This window comes from Ovis canadensis, chromosome 11 (genome assembly GCF_042477335.2).
Source record: "Ovis canadensis isolate MfBH-ARS-UI-01 breed Bighorn chromosome 11, ARS-UI_OviCan_v2, whole genome shotgun sequence".
Taxonomy (NCBI): domain Eukaryota; kingdom Metazoa; phylum Chordata; class Mammalia; order Artiodactyla; family Bovidae; genus Ovis; species Ovis canadensis.
The window spans coordinates 42,690,825-42,708,476 of NC_091255.1; the positions used below are offsets into that span (position 1 = coordinate 42,690,825).

At 47.6% G+C, this 17,652-nt stretch overlaps 2 protein-coding genes across 11 annotated transcripts in view; both read right to left on the reverse strand.

The window, feature by feature from the left end:
* SLC5A10 (solute carrier family 5 member 10) overlaps positions 1 to 3,910 on the reverse strand; it is a 55,845-nt gene extending 51,935 nt beyond the window's left edge. The window contains exons 1-4 of one of the 3 annotated variants that reach the window (XM_069542957.1): positions 3,790 to 3,910; positions 3,388 to 3,562; positions 375 to 446; positions 19 to 123 (exon numbers count right to left, since the gene is read on the reverse strand). In XM_069542957.1, coding sequence (XP_069399058.1) covers positions 19 to 123; positions 375 to 446; positions 3,388 to 3,501 — 291 coding nt within the window. In that variant the 5' untranslated portion in view covers positions 3,502 to 3,562; positions 3,790 to 3,910. Of the gene's footprint in view, positions 1 to 18; positions 124 to 374; positions 447 to 3,387; positions 3,647 to 3,789 lie in introns of those variants that run through there. The other 2 variants (XM_069542956.1, XM_069542958.1) reach the window with 2 other exon arrangements.
* Positions 3,911 to 9,264: 5,354 nt separating this feature from the next.
* PRPSAP2 (phosphoribosyl pyrophosphate synthetase associated protein 2) overlaps positions 9,265 to 17,652 on the reverse strand; it is a 43,964-nt gene continuing 35,576 nt past the window's right edge. For 4 of the 8 annotated variants that reach the window (XM_069543055.1, XM_069543056.1, XM_069543054.1 and 1 more), the window contains 5 exons: positions 16,810 to 16,865; positions 15,556 to 15,704; positions 14,452 to 14,522; positions 13,163 to 13,309; positions 9,265 to 10,011 (listed from right to left, as the gene is read on the reverse strand). In XM_069543055.1, the coding sequence (XP_069399156.1) occupies positions 9,853 to 10,011; positions 13,163 to 13,309; positions 14,452 to 14,522; positions 15,556 to 15,704; positions 16,810 to 16,865 (582 nt within the window). In that variant the 3' untranslated portion in view covers positions 9,265 to 9,852. Of the gene's footprint in view, positions 10,411 to 13,162; positions 13,310 to 14,451; positions 14,523 to 15,555; positions 15,705 to 16,809; positions 16,866 to 17,652 lie in introns of all 8 variants that reach the window. The other 4 variants (XM_069543060.1, XM_069543061.1, XM_069543058.1 and 1 more) reach the window with 1 other exon arrangement.

The window sequence follows — 17,652 nt, forward strand, 5'->3', positions numbered from 1 at the left end:
CCCTCCTCTGGAGCTCACATTCCACTCGAAGCCGGCCACCGCCAAGCCTCCAGCCGCTCCCGAGCCCGCCAGTCCAATGAAGAGGCCCGAACCCTCGCTGCTAGCAAAGAGGGAGGCTCCAATCTGGAGGAGAGAGAGGGGAGGAGCTAGCATCAACCCTGCCCTCTCCATGCCTTCTACCACCTGCCCCCCCACCGCTGCTCAAGGACCCCTGCCGGCCTCGGCCCCATCTCTGCCTCCTTGGCCCGGCCTGGGGTTGACCCTGGGTGTGAGGAGGACACAGGCAGTGACGGCAGGGATGCAGATGCAGGCTGACCTAGGGGTCAGATGTGGCCCCCGTGCAAGGAGGGGTGGGAGGGTTTGGGGGCACTCACCGGCCACCACGTCATGTCCCGGCCGGCCAGGAAGTAGCCGCTCACTGTGTTCCTGCTGGCCCGGCAGGAGGACTGCAAAGACAGGGGCAGGAACTGGAGCCTTCGCTGGGCCAGAGGCAGGGAAGAATGGGCTGCTACTGCAGGAAATAGTGCACTGGCTCCCCAGAGAGTGGGACACACAGGTGTCCCAAGACCCAGCAGTTACATCCCGGCTACATCTGGGAGAGCTGAGAGCAGGTGCTTGGATGACCCCCACAGGGCTGCTCACAGCTGTGTAATGCACCGCATCCTGAGGGTGGAAGCAACCTGAAGGCTCATCAGCTAATGGATGGATGGACGGATGAACAAACATGCAGCCACACCACAGACCATCGCCCAGCCCCCGAGAGGAAGAGGCACCACTACTTGCTGAAACACGGGTCCATCAACATGCAGGCCTGGTTCTCCCAGACTCCACCTGCCTGCTGTCTGCTGCCCAGATGGTCAGGATGACTAAGCTGGTTTGTCTGGGCCCACCACTCAAAGCTTCTGATATGACTGCTGGCTGCCTGTCCCACTACACCCCCCTGACCTCTGCTTTCTCTCTGTGCTCATGATCCAGCCACACTGAACAGAGTACAGTCTGAGGACTCTCACCATCTTGCCAGGATGGCCACGTCCAGCTGCGTAGGTGGTGCATTGCACAACCTCCGGAGCCACCCTGGTCTTAGCCCCTGCTTTTCTCTGTCGTGTTCTCTTATCCTCAAGGATGTAATAGATGTTGCCAACAGCCTTCTCACATCATTTTCCCTTCCTACAAGGGCCTCATCTTTCCCAGTGGTTGACTGAGTGGTCCTGACTCACTCCAGCTCCAGGGGTCCCAAACCACCTAAGTCACAGAGCCTGTCCCATTCCTCATGTACTCTGCGTGTACTCAGATGTACTCTGCATGTAAGTTAAATAAACAGGGTGACAATATACAGCCTTGATGCACTCCTTTCCCAATTTTGAACTAGTCCATTGTTCCATGTCCAGTCCTAACTGTTGTTTCTTGACCTGCATACAGGTTTCTCAGGAGGCAGGTAAGGTGGTCTGATATTCCCAACTCTTTAAGAATTTTCCACAGTTTGTTGTGAGCCACACAGTCAAAGGCTTTAGTATAGCCAATGAAGCAGAAATAGATGTTTTTCTGGAATTCTCTTGGTTTCTCTATGATCCAACAGATGTTGGCAATTTGATCTCTGGTTCCTCTGCCTTTTCTGAATCCAGCTTGTACATCTGGAATTTCTCGGTTCATGTACTGTTGAAGCCTAACTTGAAGGATTTTGAGCATGACCTTGCTAGCATGTGAAATGAGCACAATTGTCTGGTAGTTTGAACATTCTTTGGTATTTCCCTTCTTTGGGATTGAAATGAAAACTGACCTTTTCCAGTCCAGTGGCCACTATTGAGTTTTCCAGATTTGCTGGCATATTGAGTGTACCACTTTAACAGCATCATCTTTTAGGATGTGAAGTAGCTCAGCTGGCATTCCATCACCTCCACTAGCTTTGTTCGTAGCAGTGCTTCCTAAGGCCCACTTGACTTCACACTCCAGGACGTCTGGCTCTAGGTGAGTCACCACACTGTTGTGGTTATCTGGGTCATTAAGACCAGGAAATAAATTAATAAATAGTAATGATTATATTTTTTTAAAAGAAAGCCTCCACTGCAGGGGCCCCTCCTCTGACCCCCAGCACAGTGCTCCCAAGAACACAGCATACTATGGTTGGAATGGATTTTCACATCCACTGGGCTCTTGTGCTCCTTAGAACAGCTGTGAGAGGCGAGTATACAGATCTACGGGGTGTGTTTAAGGAAATAGGAGGTTAAGTAACTGTTCCCAGAACACACAGACCCAACTTTCCTGACACTCAGCACTGGGCTGCCTGAGAGTTACTATTTAATCACAGGAGAATGAATTCCAGTCACTGCGGCTGTTACTGCCACCAGCCCCTCCTCTGCCTCCACCATCATCTCCACCGCCCCCCACCCCACCGCCTCCACCCCTAGCTCCACCACTTGCACTTTCTACTACAGGATCGACAGCAGCAGCAGGGTCCCTTACATGTGGTCACCTCAAGTAGAAGACCTCTCCCATTTGGGAACTTGGGACCTAGGACCAGGCAGGTGATACATGTCTTACAGATAAAGACCCTGAAGGTCAAAAAGCTGAGCAACTTCCAAGGATTCTAGAACTGGGGCCATGGCCAGAGAAGATAAGAGGGGCCCCTCATTCTCCAGCAGGAGAGGAAGACCACTGCCAGTCAGGGCTCAGGGGTGCCAGCCGGGCGAGCTCTGGAGACAAGACTGGCTGGCTTGTGTCCACCTCCCACCCAGGAGTAGGAGTAGATGGAGGAGGCCCTCCCCTCTGGGCAGGGTCCTGGGTTCAGTGCCCAAGTCCCTGCCCCCTGAAGCCCTGGGGTTCACCTGCAATGGGGCTGAGGGGTGCAATGCGCACAGCACCTGCATAGCGGTTGCCCCACTGCTGCTGGAGCCTGTGGTGACCTAAAGCCCTTCTCTCTTCTCAAAGGCCGAAGAAACTGGCTTATGAACTAGGCAAGGTTGGCGGACACAGCGTTGTTAAAACAGAGACCCCAGGCCCTGCATGCCACTGCTCCGCCCTGGATTTGGCTCAGCTGGTGTGGGCGCAGCCAAGAACCCTTGTGATTCTGTGAGGCCATCTGACATCGGAGGGGAGGCCAGAAGACTGCGCGCTGTGCCAAGCGCCCAGCTTATCAGCCGCACAGAAGCCCCCAGCGTCCTGCTCGACCTGCCCTTAGAGATACTTCCTGTTCCTCACTTTAGAGACTTGAGAATCTGTCGCCAAAGAGAGAAAGGGGCTTGGTCAAGGTCTCCGGCAAATCTTCCCGGGGCTGGGAGGAGGGCCCAAGGGCATCAGGCCTCCAGAGAGAGGATGCCATGCCCAGGGACATCCCGGACGTTTCCCACGCCCCAGTGCCCGCCCCAGCCTGTGCCACCACTGTCCTCTCACCCATATGCCCACGGCCACGTTCAGGGCAAAATACACGGTGATGATGGCAATGTCCACTGTGGTCAGCTGCGGCCTGGGGGTATGGGGGTCGCTGGTGGAGTTGTCCACAGCCATCCTGCAGCAGGGCCGGCTCTGAGCGAGTGGGACTGAGGGCTGGACCAGAGCAGAGGGCTTCCTGGCAGGCAGTAAATTTATGATTAAACCAGCACAGCGGTGACATTCCAGCCCACGGTGCACGCTTCAAAGTGCAGCTGGGTCTTCTCCACCCTACCCCCTCCCCTGCCCCATGGGGACCGCTGGGGGAAGGGCACCTCTTTACACACAAAGGAGACTTGGGAAATGTAAAGGGGTCTAGTGGACCCAGAGGAACCAGAGTTGTCCCAGAAAGAAAGGGCTTGTTACCGAATGCATGCAATTCAGGTAAGGAGCAGGAGGGTTGGGGGCAAATGCCCCTCCTCTGGGGCTACTGCCAAGACAGTATCCCTCAACAGTGACTTGCATCTGTTGGGTCACTTCCAGCCACAGCAGTCCTGGTCCTAGAACGTGCTTTGTTGGACACTAGAGGCTTGTCATCACATTTCCTGTGCTCTTTTCTAGACCAGGCCCAAGAGCACCTTCCTGATCATCCCCTTGGGTCCCCTTGTCTCCCAGCACCACAGACACTGGGCCCCACATTGAGCAAGCATCTGCCAGAGGCTGGGCCATGCTTAACCTTTCTGCTCACTGACCCGTTCTGCGCTCAGAGTAAGTGCTGTGTGTCACAGTCAGGGAAGGAGGCGGAAGGGTGGCCACCTGCCTCCATTCAGCCACTTGAGGGCCAGAGCTGGGCTTCGGCCCCGTACCCAATCCCAGATGCTCTGCAGTGGTGGCAGTGATGGCTTGGGTCCACTATGTCCCTCCTGCTCAGATGCTTGCTCACTGATTAAATCAGTGTGTGCAGCTGGGCAGCTCTCGGTGACATGGCCCGTGGCTTCACAGAGCATTTGGAGTTTACCCTAACATGCAGCCCTTCCAGAAGTGTTAATGAGTGAGTGGCTGGCACTGGGAACACGGGCTTGCAAAGCCAACCGTGACTGTTACTTGGTAACCGAGGCGGAGGGTTTGAAGATTAATTCCCCTCACATGCAGGACTCGACTGGGAAGAAGTAAGTCGCTGCTTACGGTAGACTCAGGCAGGCCCAGACCGTCCTCTCCAGCCACCCTCACCTTCAGCCAGCTAGGTTCTCAGATGTCTTACTCATTGTTGGAAATGCATCGTGACTCAAAAGGTCACTTCGTACTGCAGAGGGACCCAACTGGGTAATGTCCAGATTTATTAAACTGGTCTCCTAAAGAGGAAGTAGTTGAAAGAACAGTCTTTGGTCCCCTCTCCATAGCCTGGGTCTCAGAAGGAAATATACCACTTAGACAGAGTCCTCCACCCCCTCCACTGTCTGATCAAAAGACCTGGGGAGAGACGGCCGACATGCGCTGATGGATGGGGCCAGGGGGAGGGTGGCAGGGGAGGGAATGGAGAAGAAATTCCACACAGCAGTCCAATCGCAGTCTACACTCTCCTCCAGCCTCCATTGACCACACTCGCAGATCCAACTCCTCTGGGCCAGCTCACCCAGGACAGGAAGACAAACATCTGTCCAGCCAAAAAGTCACAACTGGTGACTGCACATGGACACACCATCACCATCCAGAGTCCAGAGTTTACATTAGGGTTTATTCTTGCTGTCGTGTGTTCCATGGAGAAGGCAATGGCACCCCACTCCAGTACTCTTGCCTGGAAAATCCCATGAATGGAGGAGCCTGGTAGGCTGCGGTCCATGGGGTCGCTAAGAGTTGGACACGACTGAGCCACTTCCCTTTCACGTTTCATTTTCATACATTGGAGAAGGAAATGGCAACCCACTCCAGTGTTCTTGCCTGGAGAATCCCAGGGACGGGGGAGCCCAGTGGGCTGCTGTCTCTGGGGTTGCACAGAGTCAGACACGACTGAAGCAACTTAGCAGCATGATGACACACATCCATCATTACAGTATCACAGAGCATCTTCACAGCCCTAAAAATCTAGGCTCTGTGTATTACTCTCTCCATTTCCCCACCAACACTCGATCTCTTAGTGTCCACAGTTTTATCTTCTCCAGACCGTCATATAGTTGGAATTACATAGTATGTAGCTTTTTTAGGGGAGAAGGCAATGGCACCCCAGTCCAGTACTCTTGCCTGGAAAATCCCATGGATGGAGGAGCCCGGTGGGCTGCAGTCCATGGAGTCACAAAGAGTCGGACACGACTGAGTGACTTCACTTTCACTTTTCACTTTCATGCATTGGAGAAGGAAATGGCAACCCACTCCAGTGTTCTTGCCTGGAGAATCCTAGGGATGGGGGAGCCTGGTGGGCTGCCATCTATGGGGTCGCACAGAGTCGGACACGACTGAAGTGACTTAGCAGCAGCAGCTTTTTTAGATTGTCTTTCATTTACTAAGATTCATTTTAGTTTCCTCCACATTGTTTCATGGATTGATAATTCATTTCCTTCTGCTTGAATAATATTCCATTGTCTGAAGGCACCACAGTTTATCAATTTACCTGCTGAAGGACATTTTGATGGGTTCCAAGTTTTGGCTATTATGAATAAAACTGCTATAAAACTCCATGTGCAGGTTTTTATGTGGACATAAGTTTTTTACTCCTTTCAGTAGATACCAAGGAGCATCACTGCAGGATCACATGGTAAGTGTGTTTAGTTTTGCAGGACACTGCCCAACCATCTTCCCAAGTGGTCATTTCTGTATCCCCACCAGTGATGAATGAGCTCCTGCTGCTCCATCTTATCAGCATTCGATGCTCTCAGTGTCCCAGATGTCGGTCTAAGAAGTGTGCAGTGTTTCTCGTTGTTTTAACTTGTAGTTTCTTGATGGCATACGATTGAAGGCATCTCTTCATATGCTTCTTTACCATCTGTATACCTTTTTTAGTGAGGTGTAAGGTCTTTGGCCCTTTTTCAATATAAATTCAAAAGGTTTCCTGTCCCAAATGCCACAGAAAAATGGATCAAAATATGTGAACAAGTTTTAAGAAAAAAGAATTCTATCTGTTGACATTGATGTCTATTTAACTGATCAAAAACCAAAGTCCTATGACTTTGTCTTAGTGGAATTTCAATAACAACAAATCAATCCTGGAATTTTCTCCTTTCTAAAAATCACCTAAATCTAAGCATACTGTAATCTCACTTCCAAGTTTTACGGTTCATTTTTAATCAGGTTTTTATTTTCTAATGGAGATTTAATTGTTCTTTTTACTAGTCCTTTATCAGATGATTGTTTTCCAAAGACTTGTCCTAGTCTATGACGGGTCTTTTACTCTTAACACTGAGTATCATAGAGCAGAAGTTTTTAATTTTAGTGAATTCCAGTTTATCAATTCTTTCATGGATCATCCTTTGGTGCTATATCTGAAAAAAACCATTGCCATAACCAAGGTCATACAGATTTTCTTCTAGGAGTTTGACTTTTACATTTAAGCCTGCATTCCTTTTTTTTTTTTTTTCCTTCATGTGAATATCCAATTATTGGTGGCTCAGATGGTAGAGAATCTGTCTGCAATGCCAGAGACTCAGGTTTGATTCCTGGGTTGGGAAGATCCCCTGGAGAAGGGAATGGCTACCCACTCCAGTATTCTTGCCTGGAGAATTCCATGGACAGAGGAGCCTGGGGGGCTACAGTCCCTGGGGTCGCAAAAAGCTGGACATGACTGAGTGACTAACACTTTCACACTGTCATCCAGTTATTTAAGCCCCATTTGTTGAAAATACTTTTGGTCCACTGTGTTGCCTTTGGTCCTTTGTAAAGATTGGTTAACTATATTTCTGTGGGTCTGTTTATGAGCATTCTCTATTCTGTTCAACTGATCTGTCTTTTCAACAATATTGTTGTTTTTGGCTTTGCCATAGGGCATGCGGGATCTTAGTTCCTTGACCTGGGGTCAAACCCACACCCCCTGAAGTGGACATGCAGCCTTAAACCACTGGCCCACCCAGGAAGTCCCACCACACTCCTGATTATGGCAACTTTACAGCTGGCTTGAAGAGAGGTAGTGTGAATATGTTCTTTTCCTTCACTTATTGCCTTGGCTATTCTAAGTCTTCTACCTCTCCATGTAAACTTTAGAATCAGTTTGACAAAATTCAAGAAATGATCTGGTGGAATCTTTACTGAAATTTCATTGAATCTTTAGACCAAACTGTAAAGCACTGACATGTTGACATGTCTTCCTATCCATGAACATAGGCTATTTCTCCTTTTAGTTTTTTAAAATTTATTTCATGTTTTGTAGTTTTCCTTACATAGATTTTATGCCTATTTTATTAGATTTATACTTAATATTTCATTTTTGTGGTGCTAGTGTATATGGTTTTGTATTTTTATCTTCAAATGCCACTTGTTCTTTGCTGGTATACAGGAAAGCAATTGACTTTTATCCTACAATCTTGCTATAATCACTTATTAGTAATGAGTTGGGAGAGTTGTTCTTGATTTATATTTTCTACAGAGCTGCCTGCCACAGGGTTGGAAGTGTGGGTCAGGTATCGGCAACTTTACTAAGAGCTGGATTTGACAAAAGTTAGCTACATTTACTGTCTAACACTTTCCCTGGAAGTTGCAAACCTTCAAGACTCCAGAGTTCCAAAATCATTAAATGGATTTGCCACTGTTTAGATGGGGAGATTCCTGGTGCTTCCTATTCCACCATCTTCCACAAATCCTCCCCATTTGATTCATTTTTATTATTCCTCTATATTGATATCCTTCATTCGGTGACATATAATTCCTATACTTTCCTTTAGTTTTTTGAGCATGTTTAAAATAAATGATTTAAAGTCTTTGTCTAGTACATTTAAAGTCTGAGCTTCCTCAAGGAAGACCCTGTATACGGGTGCAACCTTGTTTCTTTAGATGCCTCGGAACTTGTTGTTGTTGAAAACTGCTATTTCTAATATTATAATGTGATGGAAATCAGGGTCTTCTCTATCCACAGGGTCTGTCTGCTCTTCTCAACTGATTCTGTAAAGTCTGCATTCTTCATTGTTTGTGGCAACTGAAATCTCTGGACAGTCAGCTTAGTGAGTCATCACATACTTCCATAAAACCCTGAAACCAAAAAAGAAGAGAGAGAACAGCATTCCCAATCTGCAGGCGGGCTGTGAGTCCTGGGCATGCCATCAACGCTCAGCTAGGAAATCTACAACCCCACTGGGGCTCTCACTTCTTGCTGGCACAGAAACCCAAGGTCAGACAGAGGTGCAAGTTTATGGCTTTCTCAGGGCTTTCTGAGCACATGCTCAGAAAGCAAAGGTTTAAGGTTTTTTAGAAGAAAAAAAAGCAATTTTTCTCTTTGTAAGAAAGTCTTTTTTTGTGTACATGAGCTGGAGGGGACTGTGGTTAGATGACCCCAGTACCTCACAGCCTGATAAACTCTAAGGCAGAGTGCTGGGCTCTGAACTCTGACGGACAATACGAGATGCTCGGCACTGACCAGGGTCACAGCGCTTGCCCTCGGGAAGCCCCTCCCTCCAGCACCTCGTCATCCAGAGCATGCAGCGGTGCGCTGTGTTCAGAGTGTGACTGTGCTATCAGACAAGGGGCAGAACAAAGCCACGCCAAGATGCAGACGGCAGCTCATGCCGACTCCTGACCTGACCCCAGAGGCTCATGCTGGTGTCCCAACTCCTCTCCTGCCGCAGTCAAGTGACTATGTGCCATGAACGTGCAGGTCCCTGGACAAACAGAACAGGGAACATTACATCCCAAAGACACAACTACACCACACAAAGCTGCAGAAATCCCCACAAGCTGACCAACACTTCAACATCCACACGTGGATATTCAGCTTCCACTTTATTTTAGTTATAAAACAATTGCCAAAACACAAAATTAAAAAAAAAACACACACACAAACAGAGTATGTTTTTATTCCTTCTTTTGTTGCAGAAAATAAATAACCGTCACATATTCCATATGCTTGTCTATAAAAGCATTTCTAAAAATGTAATTTACTGGATTTAACAGCATAATCTTTTTGGCTTTTCAACTGCAGTATCATACAGCAGATCATTTTATTTTACTAACTTTTTAAAAGCACTTGGGCTGCAGCAACTTTCGATAAAGGCCGTTTGTGAGCTTAAAAATCTTTTTCCAAGTTATTTTTTAAACGGTTAAACTGAATACAACCAGGTCTTAAATTTATTCTATTTAAGAGGAGAATATAGTTTTTCTTTTATAAAAATTGCCCCTCAAACTCACAAACACCCAAATGGACATAAAAAGTGGATCTGTCTTCATAGAAATTAACAAAAGGAAGGAACAAGACACAGCCGGCCCCCGTGAAATGCATCCAGCCAGGCATGCGCCTCAGAGTACGGACGCTCACGACTCCAGTGTGACCCTTGGGACTTTTTAAAAGAACAGTGTTCAGTCATCTAAACCTATGTTTCTGAAAAGGTAGGACATAGACTCCCCATTGTGAATCCGACGGATGGCTTCTGAGAGGGTCATGCTGATATCCACAGTTTTGATTTTGGGGCACTGGAGCTTCTGGATTTCATGTGGAATTGTATTGGTAACCACCACCTGCCAATCAAGAGGAAGAAAGGAGAGGTCGTAACACCAAGTAGCCTCCTGGATGGGTCTGAAAACGTGACCCATTCTCACCCTTCTGAGTCCTACTTCCAGGACTGGGGTCTACTCTGCCTTCAGCATGAGTTCAGTCAGTGTGAACACAACCTGCATCTGAGGTTAAGGTTTGCACCCACTGTGACAGCTATACAGACAGATGACAGCAAGTGTGGGCAAGGATGTGGAGAAACTGGAAGGCTCACTCACTGCTGGTGGGAACGCAAACTGGTTCAGCTGTGTCGGAAAACAGCCTGGAGGTTCCTCAAACGGTTAAACATAGAGTTACCGTGTGACCCAGCAATTCTTCTCTTAGGTTGACACCCAAGAGAAATGAAAACATCTCCATCGGAAAACCTGTACATAAAAGTTCATAATAGTGTTATTTACAATAGTCAAAAAGAGGAAACAACCCAAATTATGAATAGAAAGCAAAATGTGCTACATCCAGGCAATGAAATACCATTAGGCAAAAATAAGGAATGGAGTACTGACACCTGCTGCAACACGGGCGAACTTTCAAAACATTATGCTAGTGAAAGGAGCCAGACACCAAAGGCCATGGTATTACACGATTCCATTTACATGAGAAGGCCGGGTTAGGCAGACCTGTTACAGAGACAGACAGCGGATTAGCGGCCACCTAAAGATGAGTGGGTTGAGAAGAATTGCAGGCAGACAACGGGTAAGGAGTTCCACTGTGGCAGCCTGAAAATGTTCTAAAAGTGAGGGTGGTAATGGTTGCACAATTCTGTGGAAAAATTGAAGATTTGTATATATTTACTTTTTTAAATGAATTTGTATTGGAGTACAGTTGACTTATGATGTGTTAGTTTCTGCTGTACAGCATAGTGAATCAATTATACATATGCATATATCCACTCCTTTTCAGCTTCTTTTCCATACACGGCATTATAGAGTATTGATGGGTAGAGTACCCTGTGCTATACAGCAGGTCCTTGTTGATCATCTATTTTATACATCATAGAGTGTATATGTCAATCCAAATCTCTCAATTTATCCCTCTCCCTCTTTCCCCCTTGGTGACCACAAGTTTGTTTTCTACATCTGTGACTATTTCTGTTTTGTAAATAGGCTCATTTGTACCATTTTTTTAAGACTCCACATATAAGCAATATATGACATTTGTCTTTCTCACATACTTTAAATGGGCCAGTCATAAGGCATGTGAATTACAGACCTTCCTCCCACCCACCATCCAAGCTTTCACTTTACATGGTTTCAGTTACCCCTGGTCAACCTTGGTCTGAAAACATTACATGGAAGGTTCCAGAAATAAATAACCCATACATCTTAAATCATGCAGAGAGCCAAGTAGTGTGAGAAAACCTCACACCGTGGTGCCCCATCTGGGAGGGGGCTCATCCCTCTGTCCGGCAGATCCCACCCCAGGCAGTGACTCACAGTGCCTGTGACCTGCAGACCCTTATCTGCCTTAATAATGACCCCAGAGCACAAGAGCAGTGATACTGGCAATTCAGATACACCAAAGAGAAGTTGCTAAGTGTTTCCTTTAGCAAAAAGGCAAAAGTTCTCAAAGAAAGAAAAAGATTTTGTGCGCTGAGATTGTGGAGATCCATGGTAAGAATGAATCGTCCATCTGTGAAATTATGTAGAAGGAAACAAATTCATGCTGGTTTTGCTGTTGCACCTCAGACCACAAAAGTTATGGCTACAGTGTGTGGTAAGTGCTTAGTTAAGACGAAAAAGGCATTAAATTTGCACAATGGGGTATGTTATTATAATAGTTATATTTTATCATTAGTTATTGTTAATCTCCTATTGTGCCTAACTAATAAACTTCATCACAGACTACACACAGGGTTCAGTACTATCCTGCACAGTTTTGGACATCCCCTGGCAGGCCATGGAACCCATCTCCTGTGGATAAGTGGGGACTTTGGACTTCCCTTGTGGCTCAGCTGGTAAAGAATCCACCTGCAATGTGGGAGACCTGGGTTCAATCCCTGGGTTGGGAAGGTTCCCTGGAGAAGGGAAACGCCACCCACTCCAGTATTCTTGCTTGGAGAATTCCATGGTCTGTATAGTCCATGGGGTCACACAGAGTCAGACACGACTGTGACTTTCACTTTCTGGTATATCTCAATAAAGCTGATATTTTAAAAAGTTAAGATTTGATAAAACATCTAAAAAAGGAGAAACAAACATTTTTGAAAGGCTATATAAAAAAAAAAAACTCAGCCTTCTTTAAAAAAACAGAGAATAGAAATACTTCTCAAGTTATTATTTATAATACATATTTCCTACTTCCAAAATAAGCCTCAAGATAGTTCATAACAAGAAAGTCCACACACGAGACTTGAATGGGACAGTCAGGGATCATGCCAAACCAGCACTAAGAATGCAATCACCTGGCCACCGTGAGGACTCAGACTGGCTCTCTGCCTGATCTTCCAGGAATGTACAGGAGACAGCACTTTTATTTCTTAAAAGATAATAAGCATGTGATTCACACAATCGCTGTGCAGCCAGCCAGGCCCTGGGCCGAGGTGGACAGAGCAGAGCAGGGATGCCTGCTTGGCTCACTTCACCAGCCAGGTGCTGGGCCGAGGCAGACACAGCAGGGCAGGGATGCCGGCTCTGTTCACTTCACTAGCCAGGCGCTGGGCCAAGGTGGACAGAGCAGGGTAGGGATGCCTGCCCGGCTCACTTCAGCTGGGCGCCACAGGCACGTAGGAAGATGGCCAGCATGCCCTCTTCTCTGTCATGTCATGGGCATCTGTCCAGGGGGAGTTGGGCCTCAGCATCAGGCAAATAGGGTCTGAACCCACGTGCGCCTTGTGGCTGCTCAACCTGAGGTCCCTGCATGTCTCTCACTCTCCCCACAGGGGTGTGTCGAAGCTCAGGGTGGGTGTGTGCCTGACCCCGGGCAGTACTTGCAGGGACTGTGTACTCCATCAATAGAAGTTACTAAAACTACCACCCACTGCCACTGTCAGAGCCAGTGACCAACAAAACAGAACTCATGCCAGGAATCCACTCTTAACGCTCCACCTACTCTCGTGACCTCAGGTCAGGGGCCCACATGCACCAGCAGGTGTGCCCACACGTGGCCTGTCTCTGTTACCTCATCGATGGCAGACTCCTCGATCAGCCGGGGGGCGTCGGAGGACAGCAGGCCGTGGGTCGCCATCACGAAGATCTTATATGCACCCCTCTCCTTTAGGGTCTCTGCAGCGGCCAGGAAGCTGTCTACATCGTCGATGATGTCATCCTGGCATTACAGATGCAGCAAAAGACATGAGCACTTGTGCAAAGGTGAGTCTAGACCATGGGGAGAGGGAAGGGGCTAATTCTACTATGACATGCTCGCTGTCCATGGGGACCTGTCCAGACAGCAAGGTCACTGGCTTCCGTGGTGTTCTCTCTGGGCCTCCCAGCTGGACAGTAATGACAGCTGTCACTTCATAGCTCCTGGGCCCTTGTCTTTCTGTCCCTACTTTCCAGAGCAACGCCCCACCAGGCAGGGGCTCCAGGAACATGCACCCGTAAGTTCATGCCCAGTACAGCACCTGTTAGGAGATGCTCTGACTCCACCAGGTTCTTTCCCCTTTGGTGCTACTTTTCCTTATTTTCTGAATTTTCTCCACTGGGTGGATGGGAAATGGGGTCTTATATATATATATTTGTATAATGGGAAGACAAAAAATACTATCAACAAAATACACAGTCTAGTGGTTTCTAATCTCACAGACGCCCAGTATGAGGTAATAGAAAATACGTATGGTGGTTTCTGTTCCTGGATCCTGACAGCAGGCTTCTAAAGTGGTTGTAGATGCCTCAGTAATCAGAGCACGACAAGAGTCTCTTGTCTTTACTCAGTGACTCTGGAGGGCTCTTGGGCGAGGGATGGTCCCAGAAAGACCAGGCCATGATGAGAAGCCTGGCATTTTCAGCCCCCTCAACTCCTCCAGAGAGGGAAGGGGGCTGGAAATGGAGTTAATGACCCCCTCACAGGGTTCAGGGAGCTTCCAGGTGGTGCGCCCCAACTCCATGGGGACCCTCCCAGCTCTTGCCCTGAGCATCTCTCCCTTCCACTGGCTACTCATCTGAGTCCTACATCACATCTTTTAATGAACTGCTGAACGTTAAGTTAGTGTCTGCCTGGGTTCTGAGAGCTGTTCTAGGACATGTCCGAGTCCAAGGAGGGTCCCAGGAGTCATGTCAGACAGAAGCTGGAGGTCACCTAACAACTCCCAGTTTTTGGACCAAAGCAAACATTTAGCCTAAGACACCCACCAACTTAAGTGATATTTACCTGGCCATAGCACGATCCTCAGCACAATTAACAAGGTGAGCTGACAAGCTAATGAGGGTAAATACGACAACCAGTAGCAACAGAAGAGGTGCACGTACCACAATGATGGCGATCCTGCCTCCCACGTCACCAACAACTGTGATCGGGGGCTTTTCTTTAGGAATCAGCACTGGTCAGAAGAGAATACACACACGTTTCTGCATCTGATTTCCTGACATCCCTTTATCTGCCTAAAAGCAGAGCCCCCAAAAGAATTCAGTTGCCATAAATCCTGATCCAGGAATAACACAGAAGACTGGCTCTCATCACCCAGACCAGAGGTCAGTGCTGCTCCTACATGGACATCGCCATGGAGACAGACACACGGCCCTGTCTCCCCTAGCCCTTCCTGAAAGAGCCACTCGTCCTCCCCTCGGTGCCCCTGCCCTATTCCCCTTCACCTAAGCCCCAAATTCCAACCTTCTCCTAAAATCTGTCTTCTCTCTTGCTAATCTGTCTGTTGACAGTTTTATTTCACTGCAGCCTCCTGAGCAGTGAACCTAGAGAGGCTAGAGGAAAAGCTTCTTCTCCCTAACAGACTTAAACAAAAGCAATATTTTTTTTCCCATTGAAAAGGCGTTATTAAAGCTTGAAAGAAGTTTCTTAAAGACAAAAACAAACTTATGCACAACTTCAACAGCCAGTCACAGCCACATTCCTCCTGTTCCCTCCTGGCCCAGGCAGAAGACAGTGAATAAGACATTGCCTTATTCACACACATTCCTCAAGTTTTCTCTTGTTTCCAGTCAATTCTTTCAATGGGCTGCATAATGAGTGGTGCTGATGAGACATTCTTCACCAAGGCCTCCCCTCTGAACCATTTACTTGTCTAGTATTTTACACCAGAAATACCAGGACCATGAATAACTTGTGCACCTAGAGCTTTCTGCCCGTGTTAACCTTTGCTCTAGCACATACTACTGAGTGGATGAATGTGATCCCTGATGGGCCACAAGTGAGTCTTAACTAGGCATGTTCATGGGTCTTGCTGGGATCAGACAGGCCGCGCTGCTAAGGGGCCATCAGAGATGCACTTGTCACAGCCAGAAAAAGGTACCAGTTTTTGCCAATTTAAGAAACAGACAAGAAGTACTTCACATTCAATAAAGAGATTAAGTCAGCCTTAAAGGCAAAGAGGAAGTGACCCGGGGCTGCATGCTTACTGGGGATCTCCAGGCTGGGGTGGATGGCGGCTGCGCTCCTGACCATAGGTGGGGAGTGCCGCCCGTCCACCAGGTCGGACTCGGCATCCTGTGCTTCTCCATGAATCACCGCAATGCCCAAACGCAGGCGCTCGGCGAAAGACTGGGCCCTAGGGAGAACAGGAGGAGGGTCACAGCCATGCAAAGTGGTTTCTACTCATGTCTACGGAGAAGTATCACAGGCATTCAGAAAATGAAGTTTCCGAAAGGATTAGTGAAAAAGGAGACTGAAACAACCTCAGCTTCTGGGAATCCAGGACAGAGTGTGGAGAACCCACCTGACACACGTCCCCCTGCAGGGCCTGTGGGCATGCAGCCAGCGAGTGAGCCTGTGCTATAGGCTAGTTCACCTCCCTGAAGCCTCTGCTTCCTCGCTTGGAGCTATGCACTCTCCCTGCTCACCTGGTTAATAGTGAGAACCAACACGTGAGGCAGAGCGCGCTAACGATTCAGCAGAGTAGGAAGGCTCAGATGACGGGGGGCATTTTTTAGCAATAAAGTGTTTTTAGATGCAGGGATGTACAATGTTGGTGGTACATACCACTGCTGCACACTGAATAGACTGCGGTGTAGTATAAACATAACTCTAGATGCACTGGGAGACCAGACGTCCATGTGACTCACTTTACAGCAACGCTGTTTTCTGGAACCCACACCACCCCCAGGGTGTGTCTGTGCCTGACATCCTTTCAGTCAAACACAACTGCAGGTTCTGCGCCCCTGTCTCATCAGTTACTCCAGTTACATGGAACTCTCAGCACTGCCCCATCTGCACACCTGTAGTGTCTGAAAGTTTTGTAAAATGTCACTTTTTAACACATACCAATCAGTGGCTTCTTGGCTGGATAGAATTATCTGTTAATAAATTACTGAGTTCTCTGAATAAAAGGCAATAAACAACCTCAAAATATATTTGCTGGTGAAGATGTGAAGATGAACCACCAGCAGCTACCCCAGGGCAGGGCTGGGACTCTATAGTCCTGGATACTTCCTGGTAGGAAATGTGACCGGCAGTCACAGACGGGGACTGGGACAAGGGAGGACGATGAACCATCACCTAATAAATGAAATCGGCAGACAGGCTGTGCACTATCAGCTCCCAGGTCAAAAAGCAAGGGCCAGAGAGGGAGCTGCTACAATGCGACCCAGAACACTGGGATTCAACGGGCTGGACTCAGGTGTGGTTTTACACAGCAACTGTGAGCACCTACCTACCTCTTGGCTGAGGCCGGAGACTTGGCCACGATGACGGCGTTCCTGTAGTCTGGGATCTGAGAAGAGGAGGGGCTGGGTGACTGCCATGTCTCCAAAGGCTGCTCACACCAGCTCCACAGTCAATAAAAAGCAACACCCCAACACACTCAGAAATGTCAGCTGGTCACTTGAACGTTTTCCAAAAAGAGAGAAAACTCAAAGTAAATTTCCTCTTTGGAAAATGAAGAAATGCCTACCTAAGGAAAAAAATTATCATCAAGACATGAATCTTATAGACTTATTTTAAGAAAAAAAGTAGAGTTAATCAGTAATAAGCTCATATCTAAGTGGCAGGAAAGATGTTTTTATAAAGTCAACAGGAAGTCCTCTCATGGACCCCTGTTACATGTAATTTCACAGCCCAAGGATGATACTCATTGGACCTGAATTGAAGGCATTTGTCAACTTCTAAACAAGTGATTACTTAATGTAACTGTCACAGCTGATGAAGAAAGAAACCAGCCTGCTAATGGAATCAGCCCAGCACTCTTTACAAAGATACTAAGAGCCCTTAAGAAAATAAGCAAATGTCGATCTACATTGAAGCCCTTCACTTTGAGCATCTGAGTGACCTGGATGAAGATGATGACAACTGAAGAGACACCCAGTACCAACTCCTCAGAGCTCACAGGACAAGACTAGCAATGCTTTTCAGCTGAGCAGTAGTTTGCTGTTTCTGATTTCATCTGGGCAATATTTTCAAACCATGTGCTTAAAATCTAATCAATTCATTAAATTATGTTATTCCATTCAGATATATCCCCATTGATTTCTCACAATTATGCTAGCTTGGTGAACTGGAAC